Source organism: Oxyura jamaicensis, chromosome 1 (assembly GCF_011077185.1).
Source record: "Oxyura jamaicensis isolate SHBP4307 breed ruddy duck chromosome 1, BPBGC_Ojam_1.0, whole genome shotgun sequence".
In the NCBI taxonomy this organism is placed as follows: Eukaryota; Metazoa; Chordata; class Aves; order Anseriformes; family Anatidae; genus Oxyura; species Oxyura jamaicensis.
In genome coordinates, this window is record NC_048893.1 from 43985664 (window position 1) to 44003567 (window position 17904).

Consider the following 17904-nt stretch of genomic DNA (forward strand, 5'->3'; position numbering starts at 1 on the left):
TCAGTGAATTGAAATGTTTCACAGTTCTCTCTAAGCCTTAAAAGAAGCAATATTGACCAAAATGCTGTTTTTAAAGAAAACAAAGCCATACAACCGACACAAACTAAGAAGTCAACCTATACCACTAACCTTGGGTTTATCTCAACTGTTTAAAATGAGAAGCAGCAGCATTACATCTCTGCTCACAGTACTTTGATATGAAACGTTTATCCCAGAACTTCACAACAAACCTCATAAGAACAGGGATGAGATATGGTCGATGCTCCATTTTTACTACTGCGTTCTCCTCAGAAATACTGAAATGGACTATTTCTTCTTTAAAGCTCTTGTCCTCCAGTAGCCTTTGCAAGTTCTCCCTGGAAGTAATAAATATTGTTTGTGGGCAGGTGGGGGCTGTCAAAATAGACACTCACACATACACACACACACACACAACTATCTATCAACTTTTCTATCTATGCTGTAGATAAATTATTAAAGTACCACGTTCCCACCCTTTTGTCAAAAAATACTTATAAATCAGCAAGATTAAGATAATTATCTAGGCAAGTACCTCCTGGACACATTCTGAAGAGATTATTCAACTACAAACTACAGTTTTATGCTGCTATTTTCACTGGGTGGTTATAAATCATCACGAAAAAAGCCCTCTTTGAAAATGATGCAGTTGGGTGACAGAATGAAAGTGTTGCCCTTTTGCACAAAAAAAGGGGGACACTGACCCACATCTTGGCCATTTTTCCTGTTTTAGGTAGGAAATATATAGCTAATTAAAAATTAGAATTTATCCATGTTTCTTCAAACACAGTCAAGGCTGTCTCCCTCTGAGGCAACTGATTCCAAGTAAACTTTTGATATGACAGCACGCTCATTCACTGGTACAAAAATAATACAAAGGTTTTTACCTGTATGGCAGTAGATGAGGATGCTTGTATGTCATCATACAGTCAAGAGCTATTCTCTGCACGTTCTGGTCTTGATGGGACAGTAACTGCAGTTGGTAAAAGAAACAAAATGAAGCCCTATGTAGAAGACAAGTGCTTAACAAAAAGAGTGAAACAACTCTTGAGCTGCTTCCAAACTCAAGCAGGTTTTGGGCTACCTTACCAAAATGGAAACAGAACATGTGTTGTCAGTATAAAGGCAAGGTGCGAATACGTGACTGTCACTCTTAAAAGCAGACATGGCTGCTGGTAGTTCACATATACTTTCCACTGCCATTCCTGCCCTCCCCCCGCCTTCAGGAGGATAGTTATAATATTTGTGTTTTTTTTTTTTTTCATAATCATCTTTTGGACCACCATCAGCTTGAGTTTTCAACCCTAGTTGTACATCTGCTAAGACTGAAATAAAAAGCCGGCTACTCAAACCACCCCAAGACACCTGCCTTTCTTTCCCCTCTGACAGACATAAAACGCTCATTGGACCTGATATGTAAAGTTTCACTGAGATTCACCCTCTCTATAGGATGAATTTTAATAGCCTAGGCACTAAGAAATACAGGTCAGTTCCCCAGGCTGCACCTTTATCAGCTCTGCAGTCTCCTACCAAACAGCACAGGCTAGAATCATCAAAGGCCACTTTGCCATGACGTCCCTATGCCAGATGGACACACCGGTGATAATAAATATGCTGTCACAGAACTGAAAAACAGTAAGTGATTAAGTAATCTCTCTCCTTTTTTATTTATTTTTTTAATATTAGGCTGTTTTTCACACACTGCTTTGACCTGCACACATCTGCTCAGTGTTTTCCTAAGTATACAGGCAAGCAAACATGTGGACCAACTGTTCCTACACAAAACTCTGAGCTTGACTGAACTGAAGCGGATGGTCACCAGAGATTCTCAGGTTTGGGAACTAATGGACCTTCCAACTTCCACACCAAGCACCAGATGAAACCCAGAGAACTAGCAAGTTCATACTACTTAATACAGTTCTACAGCCCACTGACCATAACCTTAGAGAATACAAACTTGGAAAAACCAGAGCAAACCTCAATCATCTGAACAAATCTGGAACCAACAAAATACAATAAAATTAATAAAACATGCTCTTTAGGGATCTAAGACCTAGAAACGTTCTTAAGAACCTGATTTTTGACAATTCCTTCAGAGAAATCTCTCAAAAAGGAATCTTATCAAACTGAACATTCTTCAAGAAAAAAATCATTTATTACTTTTTTCAATGTTATTTTTATAGACTGGTTTCTCCCATTGCATTTCGTAGACTTTTTTCCTGCTTTCCTTATTCAAAGTTAGAAGAGACAGGCATTATCTAGGCTCTGCTCTTTAATCCTTGTTTGCTGCTTATTCACTTAATATCTGTTTATCTTTAGTTCCAATTTTGTTGATACTGACAGTGAGTAAATCCACTACACACAGCCAGTGCACATGCCTATGCCAGGCTAAGGACTTGCAACATCAGCCACTAAAACTAAACAAACAAAATAAAAAGAGAGAGAGACACTCAAGAGAGATTTGTATTTCCTCTCCCTTTCTGCAGAAGTGTATTTCTCCATAATGACAGCTATGGCTGCACTTCCCTTCTCCAAATGCCAGACAGGATGAGGATCCTGAATTTTCCACATTTTCCATCTCAAGTTACAATGGGGAATGCTGAAAGCTGTAGAACTGTAACAATTTTGTAAGAACAGCTGATGAAAAATGATCCACTGTTCACACTGGCCATGCTCTCTATAGATACAACACTGTATGTCAAGAACAAACCTCTTTGGTTTATCAGGCTTTGGGCTCAAAGTCCTCTTCCAGATGCTGCTGTGCAAGTGGAACAGATTCTCCTTGCAGCCACTCCTCCACACTGCCTAAGCCTGCTACCTTTTCGGTTGCCAGATCTGTTCACGTGAGCCAGTACTGGCAAACTAAGCCAGCAAAGACCTGCTTGACATACCTAAGGGGGTTTGCTTCAACTAAAGACTGCTAGGAAGCCCTCGCAAGCACAGTTTCTTTTCCAGCCACCAGCCATGGCATCAGAAAATGATACACTTTTGCAGTCACGGGCACTGCAGACAAGAAGGGGTGCGTTTATTAGCAGTAATTCTAAATGCCAGAAAATAGCATCACCTGGGTATATAACGCGTTTAACTTCGGCTCCAGATACAACGCACGAGGATTCGAGAATTTAGAGAAAACTTTTAAGTGAGCTATTAGTTGCCTGTAAAACAAAATAAAACAATTACTTTTTCTATTATTTTTTAATGTCTAAAAGAAATTATTTTTTAGACTAATGTTTAAAAGTAACAATCCCACATTATCACAAATGTATGGGGAACATTTAATAAAATTGATTAACCAGAAGGAAAAAACCAACAGGATCCCAAGTCTATGGATCTCCATTTCAGAGCCACAGCAGGCTGTATCCTGTTCTCTCTCCTAAGCCATTTCTCCCAGGTGTCACTCCACTGTACAGAGAAGGCCATTTCCTCAATAACACCAGCTGGGCTCAGTCTTTGGTGAGAAAGGAATATAAACAGTGAGGATGTGGCTTTCTTCTTTCTCCCAGCTCAGCCTGGAACACCAAACAGTTGAATTTACCTCTTTATTTATTTTTCCTTAGCTGCTGCCCATCTTTCTCCTACCAACACAAAGAGCTGCATTTCAGCACAGACAGTGGCTGGGCTCCAGGCTGCAGGCACAGTTGGGTGTCAGTTCCAAGAGGAGGCTGCCCCATTTCCACTTTGTAGTAGGGAAGAGAGGTGACCAGGATAAGGAAGGTGGAAGATCTCATCTACCACGTGCATGGTGGGGCTGGCAGAGGCTGTCCTCGTTCAGCAGCTGCCCATGGTGGCTTACACTCAACTCTCCAGACATTCAGCTGGTCCATGGCCGGGCTGAGCCAAAGGGCGAGAACAAGACTTGCTGGCAGCCCCACACCAAGCACGGGGCAGGTGTGGGTCCTTCTGCTGCCTCAGCCATACCTGGTGGGCTCCAGCAAAACACCCTCAGCAAAGGCCCTGGGGCACAGCCCCCACCAGAGCTCGCCTCCTGCAGCACAGAGTGAGCAGCACAAACTGCTCACCACTGGGATGAAGAGAGGTCACTCCAGAACTCATTAACAAGTCTCCAGTATCTGTTTTATGGGTTTGTTACTGCTACCAGGAACTAATATTTCTACTTAAGCACATGGACATTCTGAGATGGAAATTAAAAAAAAATAAAATCTTGGAGCCTCACAGTATTTTAATTGCTAAAAAGCAGAATCTAAGAACAAAATGAAACACCTATAAGAAGCCTGGGATTAAATGACAATACAGGTTATATCACAAATACTCATGATATTCCCAACGTGTAAGGTGACATTTTAGTCCTCTGTCATTTCAAGCACCACCCTTTGCAAAAAAATAAAATAAAATTAAAAAAAATAAAATACAGGCAACACACAAAGCTATGTGAAGTAATTGTAATGACATTTGGTAGAGGTCATCGGGGTAAAGAGGCTCTCATTAAAGAAATCATGGAGAATTCATACAGACCCAAGTTCTGCGTGTATTCAGTAAAACACAGCGTTCTGTAAACCACTAACATTTTAATGCCATGTAGCTTCAGTTTAAAACATCAAAAAATGAAAATATCAAGGCACAAAAATTTGTGTCCACAAGATGATGACCGGGACCAAGATTTTTAACAGTTGGTAATGGCAGAATCCCAGTATCAAACTACCTCAGTGATTTTTCAACGTTTGACAATGCTCATGGTTTAAAAGACCAACAAATACAAACAGAGAAGCAAGGATAGAGCAGGTACTTAAAAACATGTTCAGAATACAATATAAGTTTTACTTTAAGTAACACAAGCCAAGATTATCAGATGGCAGGTAATGATCTGATGATAAATCATGGGCCAGGCCTTTGGATGGCTGATACTGTGCAAGCAGAGTTTGTTACTCTAAAATGCTTATAACCCACTGTAAAAGAATACAAAATACAAGCAAATGAAGAAAAAGGAGTATATATGTAAACACAGCTTTTATCTTGACATGAGCCTCTCAATCTGCCTTTCCACAAAAGCACTAGCAATGGATAACTAAAAATACTTACTTAGCAGCTGCTCTTCTTGTTTTCTTTTTTGGAAGCCCTATAGTAATTGGCTCTCCTTCTTCCTTTTCTTCCTCCTCATCCTCCATAGTAACATCATTTACTTCTTCACTAGACAATTCTTTTGCTGCTCCTGCACCACTAGTCTTCTTTCTAAGATCCTGAGTTGGAGCCACTAATGAATCTGCTGGGTAGTACTCATTTCTGTGTCGAAAAAAAAAAAAAAAAGAAAAGAAGAAGGAATTAAGAAACTTGTTTCAGGGTTCAGGGTTTCAGAAACTGAACAATCTAGTGTTCTCATATTCTCATAATTAATGGTGCTGTGTCTTGGGACACTACATGGCTAAAAATTCACAAAGGAGTACACTTCAGTAAGTACAAGCTACTTTGCCTACAGACTGCAGAGAGATAAGGTAGTAACCATATACACTAATGGAGACTGGAGGTACCAGGTAGAAAAGGGAAAAAAGAAGCAAACTCTTTTTGAGAATTATTTTTTGAATTATGATAAATCTGTAAAGAGGCTTTGTGGAGGGCAGAGGGTGTCTGGAAGGCAAGCAAAACATTTTTTTTTAATTACAGAAAAGGACTGTCAGAAACCCTTCTTGGCCATGAGATCACCCCACGTGCATCATACTATCTGAAATGTGCGTGCATGCAAGCACATCTCTGCTCTCCCTCCAGGGGCAGGAAATTGAACAGCTCAGAATCAACTATTTATTTGGCAGAGTAACTGCTCTGGTAGACAATATAGAGCTCACAATGCAATTGGACAGCCTTCATCTATTATATTGGAAAATCCATAGAACTAGATAAAATCATCATTACTATGTAGAAAGCACAAGGAAATAAATACAGTGTTAACTTGTTTAAACAATCTTTACTGTTTCAAGGAGAAACTGGATCACTCGCTAACAAACACAGCATTTTCCCTACCCCTATCTTTTGTGATTTCAAATTAAAATGTGTTTTCATTTTAGAAAGCAGAAACTTTACTTCCACTGAAACCACCCCCCTAATGCAGTGATGAGGCTGTGACACTGGCAAGGTGATAAACGAGAGACTGAGCAGCAGAAACATGCTGCCAGTTTAATTTCAGCCTCCCTCTCTTGTGACATCTCTAACAGAATCCACATTTCAATTAAAAAGTAATCGTAGTGGGAAACAGCATATTAGTTATGTATTTAAGAAATAAAGTCTATGAAGAGCTAGCCATTGACTAAGCTCAGCAACACTGGAAACAACTGAAAACAATGTGTCCTCTCAAATAAAAATAAAACTAACTTACCTAATGAACCTCAACAGAAGTGGGGAGAGTTCCCTTGACCGAGGCTCCACCCTGTCTGGAAACTTGTCCAGTGCTTTCCACAGTAGGAAACGGAAGTTTGTGTGGTCCAACCGCTCACTGCAGTCTGTTCTAGTCTTCAGCTGCTCCAGGAAAACAGTGCCCACCCTTCCTTCTGGCATCTTCTCACCTTCCGTTTCAGCAATGCTGACCTCCTGTTCATCTAGTTCATTTTGCAGCTCCATTTCTATAGAACAGATGATAGGAAGTATCTTTAGGCTACTTCGTAACTGTCAGTAAGTAGCAAGAGATCATCCCCCCATCATGAAAGTAATACTCCTGACGCCAAGTACCCGTTCAGACAACTGTATTTAACACTGACCTGAAAGACCCATATTGTTCAGAATGTAATCTAGGATATTTTCAGCCTTAATTCAGCTAAGTTCTCTTGAATAACAGGAGTCAACAAATAGCCACATACTCACATCTCTGTTGTGAGATTGCGACATGGATTCCATGTGTTCACAGATAAATCTCAAGCGTAAACATAGTACACCAAAGAAAAACAGTGTTTTCAGGAATTCCACTGAATCTACGGAGCAGAACAATGGTCTGTCTTATTATACAGATTTCTTTATTGTTCCTCATTAGTCTGGGAAAGGCCAGCTTTAAGTAGAGATGAAGCTGATGCATGGCTTTCCACAACCTGCAACTCCCTCCTGTAATACAGGGGCCATTTCTGTCTACTTCTTGGTGTTCAGGACAAAAAGAGACACAGTTCTCTCCCAAGCCTATCCATTCCTGCCCTGCACATGACACGGGCAGTCAAGAGCTCTAGTTTGAAATTCCTCCATTAAACGTAAATTTGGGGCACATAAAAAATATAATTGCATGTCAGTCACAATTAGCTGGGTTACTGTCAAAACGCCATGTAAGAGCTGTGACTTACCAGCATAGACAGCAGCCCTCTCCAAATGTTCATAAAAGACCTTCCAGAACTGTTTATTCTCCATTTCCTTTGCATGAGAACTAACAAAACATAAGAGCATGAAATTAAAAGAAAAAAAAAGCCATATGTCAAGGAAGTTAATAATAAAATCAGAGGCTTTGATTACTGCTTTAATGTGGGTGTCCGAAGACAGGACATCTGCAGGATACAGCTGTAGAACTTCCTTGCCTTCATTCATAGATCCCAAATGTCAATTGTTATTAAAATAATCTGGTTGCATACCATGACTTCAAATGAACTCAAGTTGAGTAAAACTATTCTTGAGCTTTCCACTGACTTCTGTACAGTAATATCAGATAGGACCAAAGGAAGAATTAGAATGGACATATCTTTTGAAGAGCTGATTTATTTATTTATTTTTATTAATTCAATTGTTTGATGGTGAAAATCCCATCCTTTCTAATCATACAACAAAGAAAAAAAAACACAAGGAGATAAAGTCATGCTAAAAGCAGAGACATTGACTTCAGTACTCAGCTCAGTTGTCACCATGGTAAGTCTTCCTCACTCAATGTTATTAAGGTTTAGAGGTTTTTTTTTCAGTAAGGACATAGAAGTCAGAGATGGGGAAACTGAAATGCACTTGAGCATTTGTGAAACACTAATCAAATACTGCTACCTTGGACTCAAATTCCAATACTGTTTAACTATATTTGCTGCAAGCTCCCTTTAATAGTGAGAAAAATCAGAAATTAAGTTAAAACCTAACAGTCTGTGTAGGCTGTAATTCATTTGAGAGAGAAAATCCATTAGGAAAGATTTCACACAAAGGCTCTCAAGCATAGATCTCTCCAAATCAGACATTTTGACCTCAGCTTTTCTTCACAAAACAATCATCAAAGAATATCCTGAGTTGGAAAGGACCCACAAGAATCAATGAGCCCAACTCCTGGCTCCACATAGGACCACCCAGAAATCAAACACTACGTCTGAGAGTGTTGTCCGAAAGAACTCCGTCAGGCTCGGTGCCTTGGCCTCTTCCCTGGGAAGCCCGTCCCAGTGCCCGACCACCCTCTGGGTGCAGAACCTTTTCCTAACCCCCAGCCTGATCCTCCCCTGTCCCAGCTCCGTGCCATTCCCTTGGGTCCTGTTGCTGTCCCCAGAGAGCAGAGCTCAGCACCTGCCCCTCCGCTCCCCTTGTGAGGGAGCTGCAGGCTGCCATGAGGCCTCCCCTCAGCCTTCAATGGAAGGAATCATTCTGTGAGACAGCCACAGATTGCAGCATCCAACCGCACATACTCACGTTATGAGTTCAATTACAGGATCCCAGAGAGGGCTGAAGTTAATATAAAGCATCCCCAGTAAATACCGAAGAGGCACCTAGAATGGCATATGAAACCACCTCGTTGAGTTGTTAAAAAGTTGAAATGTTAAAAGCAACAGTTAAAGACCAACCAACCACCTCTAATCTTTCTTCTCAAACATGAAACTTTGATCAGAGATACTCTCAGAAGTACTACCCATAATGAAGCGAGTCACACATATCATCATTTTTTGTCTCACAGTTTCATAAGGAGATTTGTAGACCCCATTAACTCTATGCTGCATTGAGATCTATCCACCGTATCTACATCACATGAATGTGCAAAAACCAGTTCTGCACAGCAATCTGACACGCAGTTGAACTGACCTACAACCCTTCCTCACGAGCTTAGAAGTCAAGGTAAAAAAATGATAAAGGTACCGCAACAGCCATAAAAGTAATTAGAAATAAAACAAACAACAACAACAACAAAAACAAACAAACAGCTTCCCACCAAATCCATGAACATCTAGCTAGCAGAACTGTGATCCTTCCAGCATCTAAAAAGTGACATCCCCATTTGCTCAGCCATGGAGGAGGTGCAACAAACCCAGTTAGACAAGGTTTTCATCCTCCATAAAGATCCAGAAGCTAAGCTCTAGAAGCCTCTCCACTGCTGAACCATGCTGAGGGTATGGCAAAGTCAGAATTTTAAATTTGCTCACAATTCACTTCTCCATGGAATCATTTGCCTTCCTTTGCATGACATCAAAAACTGATTAAACTCACTGTGGTGCATTTATCTAGATACCACCATTGTTCTACTAAACATTGAAGCAAAAATGTTATTTCCAAGGCCAATGGGAGCTGAACTGTTATTAAAAACTCTGCAATCCCTATGATGGAATAAGAACATTTTCTTGGAATATGGGAATGTGACAGCTTCCTGTTGGCAAGAACTCACCTCCTGCAAAGATCCACTTGGTATTGTAGACTGCACTATATCACATCTTAGTTTCCTCAAATGGAGAAGTTTCTCTCTGTAATCATTCACTGTTGCTGGCACAAGCTCTGCTTGGAGCAATATGGCAAATACTGACTGGAGCTCTCCTGTGCCATCACTCTGAACAAACAAGTTACAAACATTTTGTTAGAGTTCCCTTCTCATTGAAAGGTATTTCAACAAACTACAGAGTCTGAGCCTTTCTGAACCAGAGAACAAGGTCAAGGGGCTTGCTCTGCTTTCCATCACTTAAGTATCAGAACTCACATGTGAAAACTTTAGGGAGCAGGGGGTAAAAATCAGATAAAACCGGAACATGAAAGCACAAAATCAGAGGACAGCCTTTGGCAGAAAAAAAGGTCTGTTTCTGCAAAGAAGGAACCAGTTCACTGTCATCAAAACCAGATTGATTTGAAATGTTAAGTGAGAAGGTTCAGCCCTACCTCAATCACTGTAGAAGGTGGATTCTCAAAATGGTTTAGAATTCGGACAGTCAATAGTCGGACCTGTAAAAAGTGGGAATATATGTCAGAAACATGCAGGAGAATGCAAGGTACATATGCAAACACATACACACCTACAGAGAGGTTAATGTCTTGCACAGGAGGCTGATTTCACTAGGTTCCTCCTAGAGTTGCGAAACAGATGAGCTCCTCTAGTCTAGCAGGAAATTCAGAATGAATACATTAGGCTCTTGCTCCAAGTCACTTCTAGGGAAGAGGTAAACGTCCCTGGGCTAAAAGTTAACCTCTGTAAAGTCATGCTCCACAGCAGCCTCTTGGAAATGGACACAGCCCTAAACAGATGTTACAGAAGTAATTGCTTTATAGTCTCACGTTCCTCCTTCCATCCTTTCTCAAAATTAGTCTACTTAAATTGAATTCTAAAATACAAATCATCTTGCATTTGCTCAAAAAAACCCAGATTACCTTAGAAATACCAGTGGAGATATTAGGTTGCAACTTCTCAAACAACTCCATTAGGTTCCCTTGGGAAAGGGGTTCCTGGCAGCCACACAATGCCAGTCTTGTGTAATAGAGATCAGCCAACAGCAACGCAGAGGGGTCTGATGGAAAAGCACTTAACCAAGAGAGTGTTTTATTAGCATACAGAGAGTATTGCAACAATACAGACATTTGAAAACAAGGCAGTAGCGACAGTAACAATACTATGGGAAAAATCCACAACTTCATGCTCTACTGGCACCAGCAGTCTGGTGAGGCCAGACTTCATGACGGTGGCATGCAGCCTCAAAGTCCAGTTACCCATGACAGCCCAAGAGGCATGAAATTCTGCCTGTGTACTATCCAGGCCCATCAAGCTGGGGCTGGCCAGTTGGACACACACACACGTTGCTGATGAAAACAAATCTGCATAGGTCTGCAAGTGCAGCTGCTGCTGCCAAGGTGACCACTTAGTGATCAACTTCAACAGAAAAATAATTCAGGTTTAGGTGGGACACCAATTCTACCATTAGCAGGAATCTTGCCTGCCCACAGGGGCATCTCCTTCCGCTACCCAACAAGCCTCGCTCCAAGCGGGATTCACATCCCCAACCCAAAGCTGGCAGAAAAGCCAGCTGAAGCTCCCTGCCAAGACTTCCTGCTTGATCTGGGCAAGCTGCCTTATCTCCATCACACCTCAGACATGGGCACCATGTTTTCCTAACTGAACAGGATATTTTGAAGTTAAAACTACCAAAGACTTGGAGCTGCTCCATCACAATAGCGATGGGATATGACAAGTTCAACAGCATTTGCTGGAGAGAGATCAACAGTCTCCCTTGGTCCCTCCAGCCACGCAGTTAACACGTGCTAATTTTAAGCAGAAAGGAGTTGTAATAAATAGAAGTGAGCATACAAAACCTAATCCAATTGCAGACCAAGCACACACATGAATATGTAAGGACACAAGGGAATCCCAACACTGCCAACAGACTGCCAAATCCTAGGCTTTTGACACAACTCAGATTGCACTGTTACTGTCCCTTTTATTATTATAATGTAACACACAGTTACTAAATGAAGTGCTCTACATTTGCAGTGTAATGTAAAACACAAATGTAGTACTCTAAGTATTTGCACTTACCTAGAAAGCAACATATTTGATGCACTGCTCTTCAGCTGGCTAAGAAAGCTTCGGTTTACAGAGAAAATTCCACTGAACTGGCATGCTATTTACTTGGTTTTCTAAACAAACAATGGCTATAACGTTGCTACCATACCTAATCACAATACCAAGCAAAATGTTGTTACAAGAGAACACGCAATCAACAAAAAGACATTTAACGTGCCGCTACATAAAGAGCAAGTCAGCTCTTTGCCATACCAAGGAAAATCACCGAGGACCACAGAACAGGCAGAGTTTACTTACGTCACCAAGTTCTTGACACGCTCCACAGGTAACAAATGGAGTATTTCAGAAGACTCTGCCAAACTGAGAAGAGTGCTTACAGCTTGGCAGGCCACGAACAGGCTTCCTGGAGCAAAGAGAACAAGAACAACCTGTGTATTTACTCAGGTCTCAATGACTTGTGTTTGCATGGTGCCTGACCATCTTGAAATGGCTAAAGTCACAGAAATAGAGTAACACATGGATCCCAGAAGTGGTATGTGTATTTTCTAACTGTTATCATAGCCCATAAAGGAAATGCTCCTCTGGCTATCAAAGTAAATGCCTACGCCAGCAAGCCAGCATTGAAAGCTGTGAGCATCTCCCAGTTTGCATCTGCCTCCATCACACCCACGTACACAGGAAGCAGAGGTCTGGAGCTAAGCACTGTTGTAGGAATCTCAGACAGCTTTATGCTACAAGTGGCTGTACTGGGCTTATGTGGCAAGGGTTTGGTACATGCAGGACTGCAGGAGTGGCCTCTGTGAGCAGAACCCAGAAGCTGCACCTTGTCAGATAAAAGCCAGCTCCAAAAAGGACACAATGCTGGTTGGGACTCTGGGAGAACAGATTTAAGAAAATGAAAAACCCCTGCAACAGCAGCTGAGAGAAAGGAATGAGAAAATGCGAGAGAGAACCAGCCCTGCAGACCCCAGGGTCAGTGCAGCAGGAGGGCAGGAGGTGCTCCAGGCAGGCAGCAGCAGTTCCCCTGAGGCCTGTGGAGAGGCCCCTGGTGGAGCAGGCTGTCCCCCTGCAGCCCATGGGTCCCACATGGAGCAGATCTCCACGCTGCAGCCCGTGGAGGAGCCCCTGGTGGAGCAGGTGGATGTGGCCTGGAGGAGGCTGCGGCCCATGGAGGCCCCCCGCAGGAGCAGGCCCCGGGCCGGAGCTGCAGCCCGTGGAGAGGAGCCCACGCAGGAGCAGGGGACCTGGGGGGAGCTGCCGCCCGTGGGAAGGCATGTGGCGCCATATGAAGCAGGGGCAGAGAGTAACTGTGAAGGAGTAGCAGAGATGAAGCATTAGGGATTGACCACAGCCACCATTCCCTGTTTCCCTGCACCACTCAGGGGACAAGAGGTAGAATACGGTGGATGGGAGTTCCTTTCAGTTCTTGCTGCTCTAATGTAATTTATTGCCTATTGCTAACAGACTAATCTCCCCAGACTAAGTCTATTTTGCTCATGACATTAATTGGTGAGGGACCTCCCAGTCCTCATCTCAACCCTTAAGCCTTTTTTCATCACATTTTCTCCCCCATTCTTTTGAGAAGGTGGAGTAAGAAAGCAGTGTGATAGAGCATGGCTAGCCACCAGTGTGAAACTACCCAAACGGCATGCAGAAATGAAGAAAAGCTACCCAAAATAACAAGAATGAAAAACTCAGAAGAAAAAAATACATACTGATGGTACCATTCAGGCACTTTTAAACTTTCACACTACACTGTATGAGAACTTCAAAGCTGCCCCATATACTTAAAGGCTGAACTCTTGTTAGTGAATGTAAGGTGGGTTTGCAGAATATCATTACAGCGATAGCATCCCCTTCCTAAACCTCCAGTTTCCTTTGGGGATGGAGGCCTTCCAAGCAGCACGGGTCAGCCAAAGCCATTCCAGGCAAGAAAGGGGAAGGGCTGTTCCTTTCCATGCCATTCTTAAGCTGGCAAGTTATTTTTTTTTATAAAAAATAACTACTCTACTTTGTCTTTTCCCTATCAGAAGAAATATTGCTCCTGAGCCAGGCAAATTGAGGGAAGTTCTTAAAAGATGCAACTTTCTTACTTGCTGACAGCTGCCATGAAAAAGAAGGGGAAGTGAGCATTCACTTCCTGCTTATTACTTTGAAAAATCTTCTCCAAGGTGCTTAATTCTCCAAGTGTTCGCAGAATCCTGCTCACTGTTAGCCTCAGCTCCTTAGAGAGATGAGAAGCTGCAAGTAATAGCAGGATCAAAGAATTGTTTGGCTTGGAAGGGACCTTAAAGATCATCTAACTCCAAGCCCTCTGCCATGGGCAGGGATGCCACCCACTAGATCAGGTTGCCCAAGGCCCCATCCAACCCGGCCTTGAACATCTTCAGGGATGGGGCATCCACAACTTCTCTTGGCAACCTGTGACAGGGCCTCTCCACTCTCATAGTGAAGAGCTTCCTCCTAACGTCTAGTCTAAATCTATCCTCTTTTAGTTTAAGACCATTCTTCCTTGTCCTGTCATTATCTACCCCAGTAAAGAGTCCTTTTCCATCCTTTTTATATAAACCCCCTTTAAGTATTGAAAGTCCACAATGAGGTCTCCCTGGAGCCTTCTCCAGGCTGAATATCCCCAGCTCTCTCAGCCTTTCTTCACAAGAGAGGTGCTCTGATCATCAGCCCTCTGATCATCGTTGTGGCCCGCCTCTGGACTTGCCCTAACAGGTCCACATCCTTCCCATGCTCTTATGCACAGCTCAAGTTACCAAACAAAAGTTGTGGTACCTGAGAAGGTTAGGTGCAGGAGGGAAGGCAAACAGGCTCAAGATACTGTGTCCAAGCAGCTAGAGAAGATGTGCCAGAGATAAAGACAGTATGCAAAATATTTTTAAACATTGTTATAAACATGTTAATCTTGAAGGAACCAGAAAGGTTGATCAAAAGTAGTTTTATTGTAATTTACAAGGCCACATATCATAAACTTAGTGGTTACTTTAATTTATTCTTGCCCATTAACAGAAGGAGTGAGAGAGCAATATAATGGTAGCTGTCCCTTCTCCTAAAATCCACAGGAGTTTATGTTCAGGAACATATAATTTCTTTACAAACCGTACACAGCATCCCAACTGAAGTTTATAATACTTAAAGATGACAGCAGGCTGATAAGATATGCAGCTGTGTAAGAAAGGCTTTTATTTTAGCCAGGACTCTTAAATTACATTTGGCCATGTAGTTTGTGGGTTAATACAGTACAGTGAACTAAAACTGGGAGTTTGCTGTTTTCTTTGGAAGGACCTGACGAAGTCCTGGTCACACCACTTTTGATGTAACCCAGGATGCAGTTGGCCTTCTGGGCTGTAAGCATGCACTGCTGGCTCATTTCGAGCCTTTTGAACACCAGAACCCCCAAGTCTCTCTCCACAGGATGAAGCTTTCTGCCTCCATAGTATAAGGGCAAAGATTCCCAAACTGTAATCTGCATAACATTTGGTAGAAGTAAATCTGTGCTGAACAAAGATAGCAGCTCTCACCTCACAGTGGACACACCTATACGATCAATAGGATAACTTCTATACAGGCAGTTACAGCTAAACAGTTCCCAGGGGGGAATTGATATTGCTCTGTCCCAGTTCCCAAACCTGCACTTCCCAGTACTTCCCTACACTCCCAAGCAACTGCAGAAAGCCATCCAGCTCTGGGACTTACACTTTGCCTCAGCCCTGAGAGACCAGGAAGATCAAACAGGAAGCACAGGCTGGCCCTATACAGCAATGAGAGGATACTAGAGCCCTGCCAGAAGGTGTAGGAGTTGTAGAGATCATGGAGCTGAAGAGAATGCAAAAGATGAACAAAGCATCCAGAAACACTAGTTTGGGAGGAGGGCAACGAAAATCAAGCAAGGAAGTGTAATATGGGGCAACAGGAGACAGGAGTATAGGACTGACATTACATTTGTTTTCTTCTCTTTAGGAGCAAAGGAGGAAATGGCAACATGCCTCTTGTGCACACACACAGCTGGTGCAGAATTGCTGCCTATTGCTGCCACCAAGGATGAGAACCAAGAAAAGAGGGTCTGGGTAGTCCCTTTTTACAGTAAATATATTACCAGTCAAATAATCATGGCAGCATGCAAAACCTACAAACAGGATAGAAGAAAGAGTTAAATCAAAAACGACCATGCTTGACAAACACTAGAGAGGAAAAAGCAACAGAACTAATTAGTGGATATAGTTAGGAGTGTTATTAAAGAGATTACAGAGGAGGAAGGCCAGGCTCTAGACATGCCCTTTCAACCCAAGTAACAAACACTAAACCTGGGGCATTTCAGCACTTGTTCATACTTTGTCACAAAGCCAAATGCTTGAAAGCTCTGAGTATCAACTACCCTGTACTATGTGAGCTAAGCTAAAATACATTTTTTCTGGCCAGAGACAGAAGACAACCAGTAGGGTCATGGAGACCACCCCCCCTTGGAGAGAGGATGCATCATTTTATTACCAGTGCTGTGACTTAGGTCTGAGATGGTAACATCTCAAACTTTGCACTATAGGTTTGAAATAGTCTAGTTGGCACTTGTGAGTCAACAGTCTCTCCCCTTCACTTGACTGCTTCAGTGTGGATCTGATTTAGCAGGATTTCCATTCTCTTTTACCTCACTTTTTTCTTTTCTTTTCTAATTTTCTTGGTCAAGCCTTGATTTGGACAGTCTGTCTGCAACTTTGTGGAACATCTGCCATCCCATTATGACCACCACCAACTGCAGAATTGTTTCCTGGAGGGTGTTTTGCTTTTCAGCTACTGAACTGCTCAGTAGATTTGGATACAATGCTATTGCTATTCACTTTCATACTTTGTGTCATTAGCAAAACTACTATTTTTAATGTTTCAACAGAGAGCAAATAACAGGAAATAACAGTAACTGACCTTTGCAGAGGGTTCCTTTGTCAATAGCTGCAAACAGACAACCTATAAAAGTTGTCACAGAGGGCAGGATGATTTCTTTGTCCATTGGTCTGTTCAAAATAAATGGGAAACCTTTTATCTCTGTGTTACACTTGCACCTAGATACACATGAAGGCTTCCTTTCACATAACATCATGTTAAATGACAGAGAGCTCATCCCAAGTTTGAAATCAGTAGCAAACCAGTTTTGCTATTTCTAATTCACAAGTCCAACTCCTCCCATACAAGAACACAATAATTATTGAAATCAACACTGTCTAGAAGAGATGGTGCTTAAAATACAGAAACTGAGATGTATCAGGAACATCTCTAAATGCCAGCATACAAAATTTAAGGAGCATGTAATCAAGAAACTGATATTTTATTTCTGACTTTACTACTGACATAATATTTCCACACAGATATTTTCCACCTTTTTACCCCAGTTTCCCCAAACTGGGGTTAGTAACTCTTGCGCTTCCCTTAGTAAATTGATTTCTGACAGATGGTGAACTAGTCAGTACTAAAGAATCACATGGCAAACCTTATAATATCCTTTACCTAATATGTGGCAGTATAACCAAGGCAACCCAAGGCTGTGAAAGGTCAGTGATGTCTTTGTTCTCTGGTAACTGGATTAAAGACAGTACGTGATCCAGCACTGGTACTTTTTCTTTTCCTCCTTGTCTTTTGCTTGTTTGTTGTCTTGTATTAGAGCTAAAAATAAAACCAAACTTTTTAGTACACCACTGCATATCAGAGATTGTTTCTTTTCCTCGCATGATATCTAAGTTACGTTGGTTACTTCTAACAAAAAGGACTAGGACAACCCAAGGGATTTTTTTTTTTCTTTTTAATGTCCTCCAGGGCACAAAATATCATCTATATATATAGGCCAAGGAGCATAAAACATGGCCTGTAATAAATGTCGGGTCTTAGTATTTATAGATGTAAAGACTCTAGTTCTCAGCTGGACACCCTCACAACTAACAATTTGAGGAGCACCTGAGATCCTTCTCTGTGATTGTCAGCACAATTACTGTTTATTAACAATCTAAATACTAGCAAAGACTAATGAATGACAAAATAACCTGTTAGGTAACAGTCTAGCAACTTATACAGAATCACAGGCTGAGCCCAAATCAAAAGTCCTATCTTCAGGCAGAAAAGGTTAACACCATGCTGGAATGTATCAACTGGAGTACTTCACACACCATGGGCAGCACTCTTTCTATTACACCCAGCACTTGCAAGACCACAGTTGGAAAGTTCCATTAGCTCCACCCTTCAAGAAA

The 17904-nt window shown here is 41.9% G+C and overlaps 1 protein-coding gene across 1 annotated transcript in view; it reads right to left on the reverse strand.

The window, feature by feature from the left end:
* Positions 1-17904, reverse strand: part of UTP20 (UTP20 small subunit processome component) — a 64734-nt gene that overhangs the window by 35014 nt on the left and 11816 nt on the right. Inside the window, exons 13-25 of the mRNA XM_035336179.1 lie at positions 17171-17326; positions 16592-16680; positions 11966-12071; positions 10522-10672; positions 10036-10098; positions 9554-9712; positions 8590-8666; positions 7287-7366; positions 6341-6584; positions 5056-5256; positions 3083-3173; positions 906-991; positions 231-356 (exon numbers count right to left, since the gene is read on the reverse strand). Coding sequence (XP_035192070.1) covers positions 231-356; positions 906-991; positions 3083-3173; positions 5056-5256; positions 6341-6584; positions 7287-7366; positions 8590-8666; positions 9554-9712; positions 10036-10098; positions 10522-10672; positions 11966-12071; positions 16592-16680; positions 17171-17326 — 1629 coding nt within the window. The remainder of the gene's footprint in view (positions 1-230; positions 357-905; positions 992-3082; positions 3174-5055; positions 5257-6340; positions 6585-7286; positions 7367-8589; positions 8667-9553; positions 9713-10035; positions 10099-10521; positions 10673-11965; positions 12072-16591; positions 16681-17170; positions 17327-17904) is intronic.